Here is a 16,241-nt window from a genome sequence, read left to right as displayed (position 1 = left end):
ATATATATATATATATATATATTACATAATTATTTATATTCGGTTTTATTAATTTATCTTACGGTTCCTTAAAAAATTTATCGACAGTTGAGTTCTTTATTTAACCAGGAACAACAATGTCCAATATTTGCGATGTTAATAGATTGATTTGTCTGTTTCTTCCAATTATCTTTCGCTCGATACGATTTGAAGAGTTTCGAGCAATGTATAGCTAACTGTTGTGATTTATCAATACAAAACGGGGTTATCGTTTCAGCAATTTTATTTGTTTTCACATTTTTCATAAACGCTGCTACTGCAAGAAGAGGGAGGAGCTTTCGTGTAGTTGCGTTCAGAGATTCGTTAAGAGTCTGTTGATCGAGTTTACCTATAAAATATGCGCGTGGCAGTGGTGGGTGCCGGTGTAATTGGCTTGACAAGTGCGTTTGCGGTAAAAAGCGTTCTTCAACAATTCGAGGTGCACGTATTTGCGGCTGAATTCTCACCAGCTACCACTGGTGACGGAAGCGCCGGTCTTTGGAGTCCTTATCTTCTCGGGAATACTCCTTATGAGAAAATACTGTGAGTATTTAGCATTTCGAGATTGGTAAGGTCGAGAAGTTTTTGAGAGGTAAGGTCTAGCTGAAACAGCGGAGTATGTATGTACATACGTACCCCGAACGCATTATGACAAGACACGTTATGACAAAAGTTTAAGGAGAAGAATCGGTAGAGTTTAAGCTTGTTTATTCACTTTGTAACTACAAATGCACTGACAGACAATGGAGTGGAATGACGCATCGATGGTTGGAAAAGTTTTGGAAAGCGGGCTTGGCCTCTGAAGTCGGAGTCTCTTTGGTACCGATATATCGCGTTACCAGTAATCCCGATGGATTTCCTGATTCAAGTTGGACAAAATTGGTGTACGGTGCACGCAGATTAAGTCCCAAGGAGCTGGAGGAATTAAACGCAGAATATAAGGCTAACTACAAGTAGAGTTAATGAATTTACTTCATAATTTAATCTTATCGTAAATGATTAATTTGCGTCGGCAATTATACAGACACGGATGGACATTTTTGACATATACGTGCGAGCCTAGACGTTTGTTGCCTTGGTTAACGAAACAATTCCTCGCAGCTGGTGGAAAACTTGAAAAGAAGAAAATTTATGCGCTACGCGAACTGATCGACGATGGTTACGATTTGATAATAAATTGCAGTGGTTTCGGTGCACGTGAGCTTGTGGGCGATAACACGGTTACATCTATCAGAGGTCAAGTTACTAGGGTTGGTAATCTAAGAAAATGAGATATTGCAGTATGAAATTTCTTCACCTATTCTATCGTTCAAGGTGTTGGCATCCTGGGTAATGCACGGGATTTTGGAAGAGGATGATCAAGGAAATTACATAATACCAAAGTAATAACTCATGTTCGAATCGAAGATATCCTCTAAATATTAATTATATATCGAATTTGTATCTATTTGATTAATTCCTTTTTCCTTTTTTTTCTTGTGGAAAGTATCGATAATGTGGTATTGGGAGGTACGCACCAAGAGAATGATCTCGACCGTACTCCACGAACAGTCGACTCCGAATTTATTCATACCGGATGCTGTCGAATTCTGCCTGCACTCAAGGTACAGCTCACAATCAGTTCAAATCATCACGAGGAACTCTCGATCTAACGATAATAATAATTAGTTATTGATCACTCTTCTTACACAGAATGCTGAAGTAACGAAGGAATGGGTTGGTCTTAGACCTGGAAGGTACACAGTTTGTATCGAGGCTGAAGTTTGCAAATCTTCTAATGGCAGAGAAGTTACGGTATCGAAAACACACTTGACTAAACGACGATTATAAAATTTTCCATTAATTGCAATTCGTTGGATTTTCGCAGGTAATACACAATTATGGACACGGAGGGAGCGGTGTGACGTTAAGCTGGGGCTGTGCTATGAACGTCGTGAAAATTATAGAGGATATAATGAGAATAAAATCGAACCTGTAAAGCTTGAGAGAAACGAAAGATAATAAAAAACAGTTTGTTTTAGCGAATGTGTCGCGTTTGTTGTATATTGGCAATCTTCTGTTTCCGTGATTCTGTTTACGACTGCACGAACTATGTGCAGTAACGTTGCGCTGTAATTAAAGTAACGAAACAATTCTTAGGCAACGTTTCACGCGGATTGTACCGCAGTAGCATCGATAAAGCTGCAACGACGCACGCATTTTACTAGAAAACATTCAGACCGCTTTTACATCGAATTTAAATTAGGATACGAGTGGAGATTCGGACAGAATCAAATTTCCATCGAGTCTACATTCTTCCCTCGAGAAACGAAGAAACAATTGAGGGACGATGCGCGAAACGGATGATTTATTTTGGAAGGGGCATTTTTGTAAATAGCATCGAATTTCGGCTCCTTTTACGCTAATAAATTGATCATAGTCGCATCATATTTTCCATCGAGGGTCTTATTAACACTTTCCTTGCTTAGATAGTCGGCTAAACGTTTCGCATTCGTAATAAAATTGACCTATTGAACTGTAATGCCGGTCTTGCTTGACGTATGATATATCAAATTAATGTCATGCGACGACAGATCGTGCAAAATAATGAGATACGCCGGTCATGAACGTCATCGAACGCAGCAACAAACGTCCTTTGGTGGTGGTGCGCGAGATCGAAGCTAGTGATACGAAGAAGAGTTATTCTATAAATGGCGAGATTACCAGTGAATCTGATTCCAGTACCGAAGTGCGATCATGTAAAACAGTATACAGAAACCGGTGTAAGAAACTCGTGGTATCTGACACTTCGACAAATATCGTTCCATTTACTGATTTGACTAAAAGTGAACAGGAACCTGTTGCTCCTAAATACTTGGCTGATAAGAAGGATGACAAAGGTATTTATTTCTAACCTCGTGCATCTTGTTTCATCTATATGCGTGTAATTTCGTAGCGGACTTGTCGTTTGCTGACACCGATGTGGACTCGCGAAAGGAAGGAACCTCGATCAAGGGAAAGAAAAAGAAGAAACGGAGGTACGTTTTACTTTTCCAATATTCGACGATAATTTTGTCCGTTTCCTGTGTTTTTTTATATTCCTTAGTTTATCGTTAAAGATATCTGACTATATGCACGAGTAACTGCAAGTATGACGTGGTGAGACGAGTGGCGGCCCGATTCGGGATGAAAGAAGTGACCGAAGATAGCAGCTGGAACCTTTATTGGACGGATTTGAGCGTGAGCGTGGAACGAGCGAAAGACATGAAGAGATATCAGAAGGTCAATCATTTCCCAGGAATGACAGAAATCTGTAGAAAGGATTTACTTGCCCGAAACTTGAATCGCATGTTGAAGCTTTTCCCAAAGGACTACAACTTTTTCCCAAAGACATGGTGTTTCCCCGCAGAGTAAGAAAATCGTGTTCTTTCTTAAAGTAACGTTATTTCCGAGGAAAGTTATCCTATCGATTAAACTGTTTAGCCATGGAGAGGCAATAGCTTACGCCAAACTGAGACGCTCCAAAACTTTCATCATCAAACCTGACACAGGCTGTCAAGGGCGTGGCATTTACTTGACAAGGAACTTAAAGGATGTTAAACCGAGCGAGCGCATGATTTGCCAGGTTTACGTGGCCAGGGTATGCGAGCATTTTCAACTTTAAGCGTTCGTTTGTACTCTTCTTTTGGTGAAGATCATTCGTGTCTGTAGCCCTTCCTGGTGGACGGCTACAAATTCGATCTTCGTATCTATGCGTTCCTTACCTCGTGCGACCCCCTGAGGATTTACGTGTACAATGACGGCTTGGCAAGGTAATAATTCATCTCGTTACTCCACAGTTTTCGACGTCTTCTATATCTAAGTAATTTGTCTGTTATATATATGGCATTTCAGGTTTGCTACAAGCAGATACAAGGAACCAACCGGTCACAATACATCCAACGTGTTCATGCATTTAACGAATTATGCTGTTAATAAGCACAGTCGAATGTACGTGATCGACGACGAAATTGGTAGTAAAAGGTAAATGCGTGGTCTCTTCAGCGTCGTTTTCTGCTACTTCTTTGGAATAATTCGAATATTTTGGATACAGGAAAATATCGACTTTGAACAAGTGGCTCAAGATGAAAGACATCGATGTAGATGAATTGTGGCGCAAAATCGACGAGGTTATTATAAAAACGATCTTGGCAGCATATCCTATTTTGAAGCACAGTTACCACACGTGCTTTCCTACACACGATAAGACCTATGCGTGCTTCGAGTTATTGGGTTTTGACGTACTACTGGATTGGAAGCTGAAACCGTACCTTCTAGAAGTAACGATTAAGTTTCCTATGATAATAACGTGGTCGAAAATACTCTTATCTTCGTCAAGTTCAGGGCTAAGCGACATGTTTCAGGTTAATCATTCACCGAGTTTTCATACAGACGCGCAAATCGATAAGGATATAAAGGAGGGTTTGCTGACGAATACGTTCGATATGCTGAATTTGCAGCAGTGCGACAAGAAAAAGATCATCGAAGAAGACAGGAAGCGAGTCAGGGATAGGTTGCTTCAGGGAATAAATCCTAAGGATGACGGGTAAATTAATAAATAAATTACTTAGATTGTAATGGATCAAGGGATAATTTAAACTGTTCGTTCGATGTAGCACGAATGATTCGACGATCGGTACGACGAAATCTGATAAGCCGGAAGAAGATTACCTGCAAAAGCAATTTAAATGGGAGGACGAGCGCATAGGCAATTTCCGCAGAATCTATCCATGCTCTGACAGTGAAAAGTATGAGCCGTTTTTCAGACAAAGTAGCATTTCTGTATATCAAGATACTGCAGCGTCCAGGGCTCGGGAAGAAGCGTCGAGGATTCAAAAGGAAGAAAACGAGGTGTATTTTCGGTTTACGTAAAGTATATTTGACGGACGGATTGGTGTTTGATCGTATAAGAAGCGCTTATCGAATACGATTGACAGATGAAAATGAAGGAACAGGAGAGCAAGAAAATGTCCGGTAAATGGAGCGACTCGAAGTTGCAGTCGGAAAATTCGAACGTAACGCAGAAACCTGTATCGACCTGTGACCAGGAGAAGACCAAATCTGCGATTGCATCGAAGAAAAATTCTTGTTGTTTGAATGTCGGTTTTTTCGAGATAACGATTCATTGGGAAACGCTCGATTCTAACGAAACGATCTTTCAAACTTATGCATAGGCGAAGAAACAGACGACCTCGACCGCTAACACCTTGAACTCGTTTGAGCCAGAGATCATTTGTGAATCCGAGGAAAGAGAACGCGTTACCGCGTTAGCACAACGGGATTTCCTGATTAAGAGTTATGGTATGTTGGAACAAATCTATATGGCAATGAAGAAAAACGGCACATTGCGAGCCATCGACGAGAAGAAGTACGGACTGTACGGAAGACTCGCGTATACGGATAATATCAGCAAGAGTGCATCTAGTTGCAGACACAGGTGTCACGTTCATCAGCATTCTGAAGCGGAAACGAGATACGTCCCGTGGGCGAATCAATCGTCGCAATTTTGCCTGAAAGCAAGTAAAGTAGATAATCTTACGTAGATCTAATTATTCCGTTCTTTGAAGTTTACGTAAATTTGTTTTGTTTGTTCCCTATAGGGTAAAGTGCCGGATGATACTTTTGTAATTACGAATTTAAAAGATAAAAATATTTTTATGCGCGAGGTGAGCTATACGTTTGGGTTCTAAGAGAAAGACGTACAAAAGCAGTACCTATGATTTACAGATTTCAAAGTAATTTGTAACGAGGTGCCGGTGTATATTCGGCCAAGGATACCGGAGAAATTTTGGGTAGATGATTTAAACTCGAACGATAGGAGCTGCCGTATCACAAAGGCCCACGTAGCTCGTACCCTGTCAAATATCGTGCGTCTACATACACTTGAAAAGCGAAGAGAGAGCAATTCTACGAAATTTTAACAAGAACGCGTTATGATTAATAGATATCATTATCGGAGAAATTCAAGATAACCCGACATAAATTTGAAAATCGTGATAACGATGTGGAATTGCTTTTTCAAGAAATTACTAATGATTCCATTACTTCTTAACATCGAACTTTCCATCTCGCGTTCAAGAAGACTATGCATCTTTATAAATAGTAAGTTTTAAATACTTTGATACGTTAAATTATGAAAATAAATTGTCACTCGTTAGAAATAATTTTTCCATTTAATTATGTCAATAGAGGAAATTATTGTAAAATTCAATTGTATTTAAATGAACGAATGATGATTCGTAAGATATATACAAGAACAATGTAAAAATCAACATGGACTTGTTATTTAAAATGTCATATAAATATGTACAATGAATGAACATGTACACACTTCAGAAAATCGAGAATATCACTGCACACGCCTTGATCGTATACCGTAATAATGACATACGTACATGCAACGTACTTACAATATGTATAATAATTTTTATTATCATATGCACCATATATATATATATATGTGTGTGTGTGTGTGTGTGTGTGTATATATAAATACAGAAATGTATCTATGCATGTATATATAAACATGTATGTATGTCAATATTCGCGCGTTGAAAAATAATCTACGAGCAATTTGTTGCGTAAATCCTTCAATTATAATAATTCACAATTCTTTTCCTATCAATATGGGACATTATATCGATTTGTATGCCACTTTTTCTCAATTTTTTTTTTTTTTGCTTTCAATTTGTTTCGAATCGATAGAATCAAAGTTTTCCGTTGAAAGTTAATAATCGATTTATCATGATACGTTTCTCCAACTATATATATGTGTGTCGTGTGTGTATGTGTGTGTGCGTGGGCGCGCGCGCGTGTATAAAAGCGTTAAAATGAATAATGAATAATATAATAATAATAATAATAATAATAAAAATAATAATGTTCTGCATCCAAATCGCGCGTCGAAACACTCGGTTTTTACGCAAAACTTGTATCGTGACCGAATAATTAATTTAGATGCTGACGATGGTTGTCTAGGGAAGGAATAGGAAATATTACTATTTGCTATCGCCGTTACATGCGTCTAGGCAAAAATAAAAAAAATGGCGCGGTACGCATTTAACGCATTATTGATTCGTTAACACGGTACAGAAGATATTTACAAATCTGATACAATAAATTGATGGCACGCATAATTGTTATACGCGCATTTTGTATCGCTTCGTCATTACTGCGTTTACCATTGAAATAGCGTAAATGACCTATGTACACAAATAAATGAATAGATATTCAGGAGAATTCTACAAATATTTCAAGAACAATAAAAGAATCGAATATTCGGACAATTATGTGATATTTTATCGCGCAACAGGTGTCCATCTTCGTGAAATCGTTGATCTATAGATCGTCACGCTTTGGATGTCAGGAGAACGTTTCGTTTTTCGGCGTAAAGATAAAAAGCTGAAAAACAATGAGGTGACTAAATTTATAGGTAGTGTAATGAGACAAACATTCAGACACATATGAAATGCATTTGCTTTGAACAAATTGTACAGGGATTAAGCTACTGTTAAACATAAGTCAAAGAATCTTTCCTTTCATTTAGATATAACGTTTCGTTTTTAGGCATACGTAATATTCGGTGCTCGCATAACGGTTTCGTTCGCAAACGATACAACTTACATAAGTTATTTCTGAAAAATAGACGCTACTAGTAGTTACTTAAATTACGATTCATTCGTTTGTACTAGAAAATCATTATCCTTGATCCTCCAAGTATTTAGCATCGTTTCCGGTTGCACACCGTTTTTCCATCCCACGTCGAGTAACATCTTCTCGTTATTCGCTTAATCCCCTGCATTCCCATATATAATCTTTCATAATAGAGAAAAAAAAAGCAACGTTAACGATCTCCAGCGTGACCCCCCTCGCCCTCCATGACATGACAAAATATAGAATGAAGATATGTGAAGATGGTATTCTATTCGTTGTAATACTAATATGAGCATTATGTAGTTATAGGATCCTGTGTACATTACTCATGTATAATATTTGTTAAAAAGGATTACAGTAAAACAAGCTTAAAGCGTGGATTACACGGAGAGAAGCCAGAAAACCGAGTAAAAACTTTGTAAGAATAACTAGTTAAGCTTGCTGTGTATTAAAGAAACTAGTTAATCTAAAGTACTCTCTGAAAGTTTTCCAAGCCAATCCTCCGTATAATACAGGCGTCAAGTAGTAAAATGATAATTGCGTGTGTATACATATATACATACACACACACAATCCGTGGACTCGTTAATTTTGCGTTAGCTGCCGACGGAATTCAGTTATTTTTTTTCTTTTTCTTTTTCACTGCGTTAATCATTCACGTCGTTAATACTCAGTTCTTTCTTGATATACTGTTATATTACTGACACCAAAAGTCTGTGGCAGATGTAACAATAAACCTTAACTCGACGAAGAAGAGCGTGAATGTAATATATGTATGCGTGTACGAGTGTGTGCACAAATTTTTTTTTTTTTTACTGCAACTAAATATGAGACTTCATTCGGTATATATACGAAGTATCTTGAGTTTAATTCATGTTCGTACGAATTTCTTATTGAATTAAGACAACTACTGCATCGAGAAAAGACGGATCTGCAAAAGACATAAATGCGCCGCATATTTTCAACACCATGCTAATCGCTATAGTACAATTGCCTGAATTTTTCAATCACTCTTAAATTAATTCCTTTTATTACTCCTGCGTTTTTATTATCAAGATTTCTTATAACTTCGAATCATTCTTGTGTGAACGAACATAATCGATTTGTTCATCGCGTGACTTTAAATATAATACCCTGCAAATTATCAGTCAAACGAATTCTTGCTGTGCTTTCTTTCAGGGTACACGGAGAACCACATATGAAAGTAAATAATATGTTACTTATGCGTGCTGAATTAATCCCCAGCATAAACCATGGTAAGAAACAATACATGGGCTCTGATGAAAAAGAAAGTTCAGCTTTTTAAACGACCTTCCCTATCACGCAAAATCTCCTACTAATCTTCGTAAACGGTTAGAAATATTTCTTCTATAGATACCGTGTTAAAATTTCTCATTAGAATCGGATCTATTTACATTTTGAATATATTCTAAACTATAACACTAACGTATTTCAAAAGTATATAACTGACCATGGTTTACACCAAAATATTTGAAATATAAAAATACAAGAATCGCAGCACTTTCATTTGTAACATTCGGGAATAAAAAAAAACAGCGTTTGAGAATGTATCTTGGAAAGTACTAGCAATACATATTTTTTATCGATACATACGCCACTTTCTCTTCTCAAACGCGTTTTTTGAAAACCCAAAATACTTCGGTGATAATTTAATGGTACGAAGAAGTGGATTTAGGAGTTTTCCGATGTTTCTGATACTTGAAGATAGATATGAACATTTACAATCGCGTTATGAGAACAATTTACATCGTTTGAAATTCATATTACTCTGTTCTTAAATAGTTAGATGTGCATTCACAATACCTTTTTTTAAAAGTACCACTTTAATCCTTTGGATTCCTTTAATCAACGTGATGAGCCTGATGACAAATGGCAATGACATAACTAGAAATGATTTATAAAGTAATACACGTTGTTAATTACTTTTGAATATCAATTATAGTTTATCAGGAACGTTCACCCGAAACCTAAATAAAGTAAACAGAATATATGTTCTCGTTTAATTTTCTATTAATATGCAGTTCCAGCAATTTTCACCGTCGATCACATATACGTACATTTCCGTTTTTCCTTTCTTTTATTTCGCGTGTAGAACGGACTCTTTAATTTTGAATTAAATGCAACTGAAAGTAAGAAATCAAATGAGGTCATCAGCGATTGTACAATTTTTAATATTCGAACAAATTTTTTTCTTTTAAAATGTATATGCCCCCTGGACTCGTTTCGTATGTAGTATTCAACGTTACGACGATAGAAAACAAATTAGTAACATCGGAGGTCAAATGATGTCATTTTTTTAAACAGGCGAATCCACTTGTCATAAACAGACTTATAAAGTAATGCAACTTTCGAACATATGTCGTTTCTGCCATCTCATTCATCAATACGACTCATAGTGATACCCTAATATTTCAACAAGTTAAAGCTAAGATATTAACAAACAGCGCATGTTTATATTATATGCACGACTTCGCTCGTGCATTAGTGTATGCCGTATGTGTTTATGTGTGTGCAACTGCACACGTATGTGTGCGTGTACAAGGTGTAAACGCTAACAAAGAGTCACTCGTGTGTCGCATATACGACGAGTCAAGAAGTGTTATGGTTTAAACTTAACCAAAGGTATATTTTTCGATTGCAAGCACTTATCACACACCCATTCTGCATATACTTCTGCCGTTAAAAATTGATAGGCAGTTTCCGATAATCCTGTGCATCCCCTATAACAAATTTTTATCGTGTATGTTAAGTACATGTTTTTGAAGAACAATATATATAGGGTGAAACATAATCTTCTATATACCTGTGAAACCAAAAATTACAACCTGACTCACAAAGGATTGCCTGATCGTTATCATGCACTTCTTTGTGACATACTCCACAAGGATAAATAGGTGGAGCATTAGGATTTTGCGGATTAAACACCATAGATTGATCTGGAGGATATATCTGTAATATCAAGATAATATAAACTTATTTAGCAGCTGTTAACGTAGTAATAGAAATTCGCGATGTATGGATATATCGAGAAATTGATCTACCTTTCCTGCAGAAACCGGCATTGGTTTTGGTCCCATTCCCGGTGGACCTTGAAAACCATGAGGTGGCATGGATCCTCCCATATTGATGGGATGGCCCATTGGTGGACCACCGCCTATATTGCTAGTCATTGTACCCATTGGGCCACCCATGTGACTCATTTGATTGTGATGACTAATACTCATATTAGACATGTTATTCATTGGTGGTCCACCCATATTCATACTACTTATTTGATTTGGGCCGCTCATATTCATATTATTGGATACCATAGAGCTCATGGTAGTCATAGGTCCATTCATGGGCCTACCTAAGTTATTAAGATTATTTCCCATGTGATTTGGATGTGGTTGAGATCCATTGTGTCCCAGTGGACTGTTTACACTGTTCATAGATGGCCCATTCAGTGGGCTATTGGGTGGTATATGGCTATTAATATTGTTTATACTCATTGGTCCATTAGGCATATGATTTGATCCTCCCATTGTGTTCATAGGAGATCCTAACGGGCCACCCATAGGACTTCCCATGCTATGACCCATGTTATTCATCGGGCTACCCATTGGACCACTGTTCATATTATTCATTGGACTACCCATAGGTGGACCACTAAGTTGGGAATTACCCATGTGACTCATATTCATATGATTGTTCATAGTATTCATTGGACCAGGTGGCATACTCGGGCCCATGTTATTCATTGGACTCATGCCACCGATTGGTGCATGATTCATAGGAGACATAGCTCCCATATGATTCATATGATTTGTCATGGGTGAGTTTCCCATTGGGCTCATGCTTCCCATGTTGTGAGGCATCATAGGACTCATTCCTCCTATAGAAGTTAAAGGGCTCATGCCTCTCATAGGTGGTCCACTCATATGATGTGGGTGATGGGGATGCATATGTGGTGGTCCCCCATGCATCATTGGTGTTTGCGTAGTTTGTGGTGGTGTGTCGTCAAAAGGATTACTTGCTACTATTGTATCCCCATAACCAGTTAAAGGTGGAGGTAGTAAATCCTGAAAATATATTTTTTACAGGTATTAAAATCAAAAAAAGAAAAGGAGAAATGAAATGGAAATAAAATTTTGTTATCTGTAATCCATTTCAGATAATGATCAACTAAAATATAAAAACTTACCTGCACTGTTGGAGGTTGCTGTGGAGGTGGTTGAGCAACATTTGCATTTGTACGTCTTTTCTTTTTTGGATTGGCACCGGTAGGTGGTGGTGGTGGAGGATGAGGGTGAGCAGAAGATTCAGGATGTGGGGCACTAGGACCCATATTCACACCCATACCCATACCCCCCAAAGGCATCCTTGCGAAGGGTGGCATGCCTGCAATATTGTGGCTCATCTCCCTCGTTCGCTTCCCTTATTTTAACATGCCGTATCAGCACCACAATAGATTTTGGTGATAAGTCTTCGCTACTGCTCCACTGTTATTTTTAATTAAAGAAATATTATATTTCGTTACATTATATAATTATTTTCAAGCATAAAATACTTATAACAGAGTATATTTTGTTTATATCAAGAAGTTTAAATCTATAAATTCATAAGAGAATAAAATTCATACATTTACTAATAAATTACAAAATAAATTTTTATACACAGCATTAAAAGCATTATAAGCGTGTAGAACTTTTGTAAAATTTCATCATCTACAAGTATATCTATTAAATGAAAAGATCCATATCATTTAAGAATATAGCATGTATAGCAAGAATATATATTTTATTACTGTTACTTTTGCGAGTATATTTATAATTTTACATTATTAAGTATATACATTTGGGCAAATACATGTATAATTGGAAATTATTATACTGTGTACACTACTATAAATATGGAATATTTCAATATGTACAACTTAAATAATCATCATTTAAGTAAAAATAATACATGACATTGAACGACAACACGTTCAAAGCGATAAATGTAATGCAAAAAAATAGACAATCTTTTAAAAAGAGAGCAAAATAAATTCCGCTGATGCCAGTTTCTCAGTCCAACCTAACCTACACATTTTTCTAAACCATTTACTACGTTCAGTAGTATACAAGATGTATACGATCAAAAATAAGCAACAACTATAAAAAATAAAACAAATTTGTGTATTTACCAGCACATTATAGTTGGTAAGATATCGACATATACATGGCTTTCCCGTTTTTTCGGCAGGGACCAACACCATTGAATTGTGTCGTACGCCTAACTAGCTGGATCTGCACAATTTTTCGTTTTTTGTTTTTCCACTTCACCAGTCACATATTTTATGATATTACGAATGTATTTCACATTCACGAATATACAGAAAGAGCACAGTAAACAGTGGTGAGATGTCAAAAGTATATGGAGCAAAGAAGCGCACGCCAGGCTTTCAGGTCGCCATTGTCGCGTTACGCGTGTCCCTGTAGTTGTATTGTTCGCGTAAGAATACTGCACGGTGCATTCCGCAGATGGCGTTAGCAGCTACATTCCTGCAACATCAGAACAATCAAGGTATTAAGGCAGCTTTGTATTATCGCGATACTTTCTTTTTGTATATCGAAGAAATCGTATTGGATATTATCCATAGTAAATTCACCCGCGCATATACACGCGCGAATACTTTTTTCAAAGATTTTCTACATTCGATTGCATTAAAAGTGATCTCATTTGAAGAGGAAGAAATGAAAAACAAATGAGTATTTTTTAAGTGATACGAAACATTGGTAAATTACGATTTATCGAGCATACGTACATCGTACGATAATGCGAAGAGTGCATGATTGTACGATGATTTGTATGATTAATTTCTGAGCAAAATGTTCGCAATTCGGGGCGAAAGTTTTAGGATAGTAGGAAGTTCGTTCGTTCAAGATAGAGCAGTTTAGTTTAAAACATACGTTACTTAGACAGCACTATTACATGCGCTTGAAATTCTCCTTCTCTCTAACCCTCTCTTTCTCTTCCCTTTCCTTTCTCTCTCACTTCCTCAGTTGCTCTCATTTTCCCTCCCTCTCTATCCCTCTATCATTCCCTCCCTTTTCCTCCTACTCTTTCACTCGGTAGTTTCACGCGTTATATCTTCCATTCGCATTAGGATCCAGGAGTTGTCCCCGTAACCTCAGAGTAGGGCCTGTACACGTCACTTTAATTATTTGAGTTACATTAGCAAGTTAGCAAGGTTTAACAACTGGAAAATGGGTTTCGCGCATATCTACTGCGGACAGTTGCTTCGCGGCTACGTAATACAGTTCACGAAACTACGACGTAGGTATATCTTATTTCCCTTGAATTTTATTTCAATAACGGTTACCCGCGAAGAAAATACTGATGCTTCTTACAAGTATAACGGAAATCGAAAAAATCGCCGTTAATTAATCAAAAATGAGACTCAAGCATCATCTAAAGTCGAACATTTTTCTTTGCATCTCGATTAATTTTCTCGAGATGTTCGGTAACCATCGAAGCAAGGTATAACTCGTGACTCTTAAACCTTGGTAAAAAGGGGCCTGAAAGTTTTATCGATGTTCTAAATAGGACGCTGTAGTTTCATCGGTCCCATTAATCGCTCGGCCACTTCCAATTTATCTTGATCGAAAGATGGTTCTATTTATCAGGAAACGACATGAATCTCGGGAAGATCGGAATATCGTTTTCGCGTGTTGTGTATACGAAGAAGTGTGACTGTACCGTGGAGAAAAATGGAGGGAAAAATGGAGGGAATACAGTGAATGAAGAATGGTGGACGAGAGAAGGGAAAGATTACGAAATGAAGGAAAAAGAAAAAGGACGAAGGACAAAGGATTGAAAGTCGGTCGTGTGGTCGCGAGATGTGGCAATCGAAGAACGACGCAAATGGATTCCACAAATAGCGGCATTTCCCAAACAAATACGGCATGCCAATCAATCTGCCGTGCGCATACGCGTGTCCTGAATAAGAACGAGCGATTTGCGCGAATTATAGAAAGCTGCAGTTACCGACGAACGTTTCATCAGTAGAATGTATCGAAAGATTCGCGTCGCGATCAAATCTTTCGCTCGCTCGCACGCTCGTGTTCGTGATTCATACCTCGCTACCTTGTCGTGTGATACACGTACTTAGGTTTTCGTAGCAGCGAAAGAAATTATTCTCGATACAGCGTTCTCGCACTTATCCAGCTTCGATCTTAACATCGTAGAAAATGTACATGCCAGGTTCTTTGTACGACGTTAAAAAGATGCATCGAATTGAAAATACAAACTATTTAGGTCCATATCAATTTTTAAGTCTAACCTATATTTCAGGATATAACGGTGTCCATTGGTTGGCCAGCGAAGCTGGTCGAATACAAAGATCGTCATCGACTAGATATTTCGACGGAGCGATTTTTGCCCATCGTGTTAGAGGTCCAGCAATAAAGCGAGAGGGCGATGGAGCGAAATTACAGTGGCAATTGTTGAAACTGACAGGAACAAGGCGAGCATTGCGGCTTGACGCTGAACCGATTTTTACGCGTTATCGTCCCGTGTCAGTGTCCATTGGTTGCGTTCGATCGCGCCTCTGAAAGCGTAGCAAAATACATTTTTCCGCGTGTAATTTCGAGCAATGGCGAGCTCTGTCGAAATTCATAAGAAGCGAAAATTGCTTACACCCTGAGCGCAATCGATCGACAGCCCAATAATCGCATATCGGCACAAGGTGAATAACCGCGTGCAATTTGTTCTCGCTGGGTAAGTACTTTCGCGTTTATTCGGCGACAGATATTCAGACTTTTCCTACTTTCTCTCGTGGAAGCAGCAGTCGACGTAAGTACATACACGCGCGCGTTTGGCGGACCATGACGCGTTCCAGTGAACTTTCATCTTGGAATTTCTAGTTTGACAAGACTCGGGATCGCATCGGAAACGTCCAATCGGAGCATTCGGTTGAGAGGAGGGCCTGACGCGCTTCTAAATTTGACGCCAGCCGCTGTTCTTCCCCTTCAGCATCCTGTGATTCTATCAACAGCGTCTGCTCGACGTTTCGACGGACTGTTTAGCGGCCGGAGACGTGTAACGTCAGGAAATTTTCACGCGCCAACGCTGGCCGACCTGAATAATCGATTTTAGGCGTTAAGCCCTGTTAAAGTTATTAAATGGGATCTCGGTTGCGGCCTTTTTAGTCTCGTCGCTCGATGATATTTCGGATATTACGAAGTTGCTGGGAAAGTAAGGGTTTCACGCGACATTTCAGCGTCCGGCGACGCGTTGCATAGGACGGTCGGATACGCTGACATTGCCGCGTATCCGGTCGGAACGAAGTGAATCCCGCGTGCACGCCACGCTACCGTAATTTCACCTGTAACAACAGCCACGAAGAGAAGGACGTTACGTCGTCGTTTCCTGTCTCGGTTACGCACTGGCTTCGACGAAACCAGAGAAAGTGAACGAACGGTGACCGGTAAAGTTGCCGCGACTCAAACGAAATTAACATAACTCCGATGAGAGAGGAAAAGGGAGACAGAGATAAATAGAGAGAG

General features: G+C 38.4%; 3 protein-coding genes across 3 annotated transcripts; 2 read left to right on the top strand and 1 right to left on the bottom strand.

Annotated features, from left to right (window-relative positions):
- The first annotated feature begins 341 nt into the window (after positions 1 to 341).
- Positions 342 to 5,018, top strand: LOC108548045 (Tubulin tyrosine ligase-like 6B). Its single transcript, XM_017900811.1, has 17 exons — positions 342 to 561; positions 759 to 971; positions 1,043 to 1,268; positions 1,333 to 1,400; positions 1,505 to 1,622; positions 1,711 to 1,812; positions 1,886 to 1,992; positions 2,040 to 2,116; positions 2,610 to 2,897; positions 2,954 to 3,035; positions 3,117 to 3,407; positions 3,481 to 3,637; positions 3,709 to 3,809; positions 3,892 to 4,020; positions 4,091 to 4,316; positions 4,401 to 4,582; positions 4,653 to 5,018. The coding sequence occupies exons 1-17, from the start codon at positions 377 to 379 to the stop codon at positions 4,906 to 4,908; spliced, it is 2,808 nt and encodes a 935-aa protein (XP_017756300.1). The 5' UTR covers positions 342 to 376; the 3' UTR covers positions 4,909 to 5,018.
- Positions 4,974 to 5,579, top strand: LOC108548044 (uncharacterized). The gene is made up of 2 exons (XM_017900810.1): positions 4,974 to 5,135; positions 5,211 to 5,579. Exons 1-2 carry the CDS (start codon positions 4,974 to 4,976, stop codon positions 5,577 to 5,579), a joined length of 531 nt encoding a protein of 176 aa, XP_017756299.1.
- A 4,145-nt stretch (positions 5,580 to 9,724) lies between these two features.
- On the bottom strand, positions 9,725 to 13,155 carry pygo (pygopus family PHD finger). Its single transcript, XM_017900832.1, has 5 exons — positions 12,878 to 13,155; positions 11,894 to 12,191; positions 10,752 to 11,771; positions 10,514 to 10,659; positions 9,725 to 10,430 (listed from the first exon to the last, which is right to left on the bottom strand). The coding sequence occupies exons 2-5, from the start codon at positions 12,107 to 12,109 to the stop codon at positions 10,310 to 10,312; spliced, it is 1,503 nt and encodes a 500-aa protein (XP_017756321.1). The 5' UTR covers positions 12,110 to 12,191; positions 12,878 to 13,155; the 3' UTR covers positions 9,725 to 10,309.
- Positions 13,156 to 16,241: the final 3,086 nt, after the last annotated feature.

Source organism: Eufriesea mexicana, unplaced genomic scaffold (genome assembly GCF_001483705.2).
Source record: "Eufriesea mexicana isolate 0111107269 unplaced genomic scaffold, ASM148370v2 scaffold1358, whole genome shotgun sequence".
Classification (NCBI taxonomy): Eukaryota; Metazoa; Arthropoda; class Insecta; order Hymenoptera; family Apidae; genus Eufriesea; species Eufriesea mexicana.
The sequence above is the reverse complement of the archived record's forward strand: the minus strand, read 5'-3'. Positions and strand labels throughout refer to the sequence as shown.

Coding starts and splice junctions, on each gene's coding strand:
- LOC108548045 (XM_017900811.1), top strand. CDS start 377: ATGCGCGTGGCAGTGGTGGGTGCCGGTGTAATTGGCTTGACAAGTGCG. Junction 1,813..1,885: donor CTAATGGCAGAGAAGTTACG/GTATCGAAAACA, acceptor GGATTTTCGCAG/GTAATACACAATTATGGACA. Junction 2,898..2,953: donor TGATAAGAAGGATGACAAAG/GTATTTATTTCT, acceptor GTAATTTCGTAG/CGGACTTGTCGTTTGCTGAC.
- LOC108548044 (XM_017900810.1), top strand. CDS start 4,974: ATGAAAATGAAGGAACAGGAGAGCAAGAAAATGTCCGGTAAATGGAGC. Junction 5,136..5,210: donor AAAATTCTTGTTGTTTGAAT/GTCGGTTTTTTC, acceptor ACTTATGCATAG/GCGAAGAAACAGACGACCTC.
- pygo (XM_017900832.1), bottom strand. CDS start 12,109: ATGAGCCACAATATTGCAGGCATGCCACCCTTCGCAAGGATGCCTTTG. Junction 11,772..11,893: donor AGCAACCTCCAACAGTGCAG/GTAAGTTTTTAT, acceptor ATATATTTTCAG/GATTTACTACCTCCACCTTT. Junction 10,431..10,513: donor TGTAATTTTTGGTTTCACAG/GTATATAGAAGA, acceptor AATTTGTTATAG/GGGATGCACAGGATTATCGG.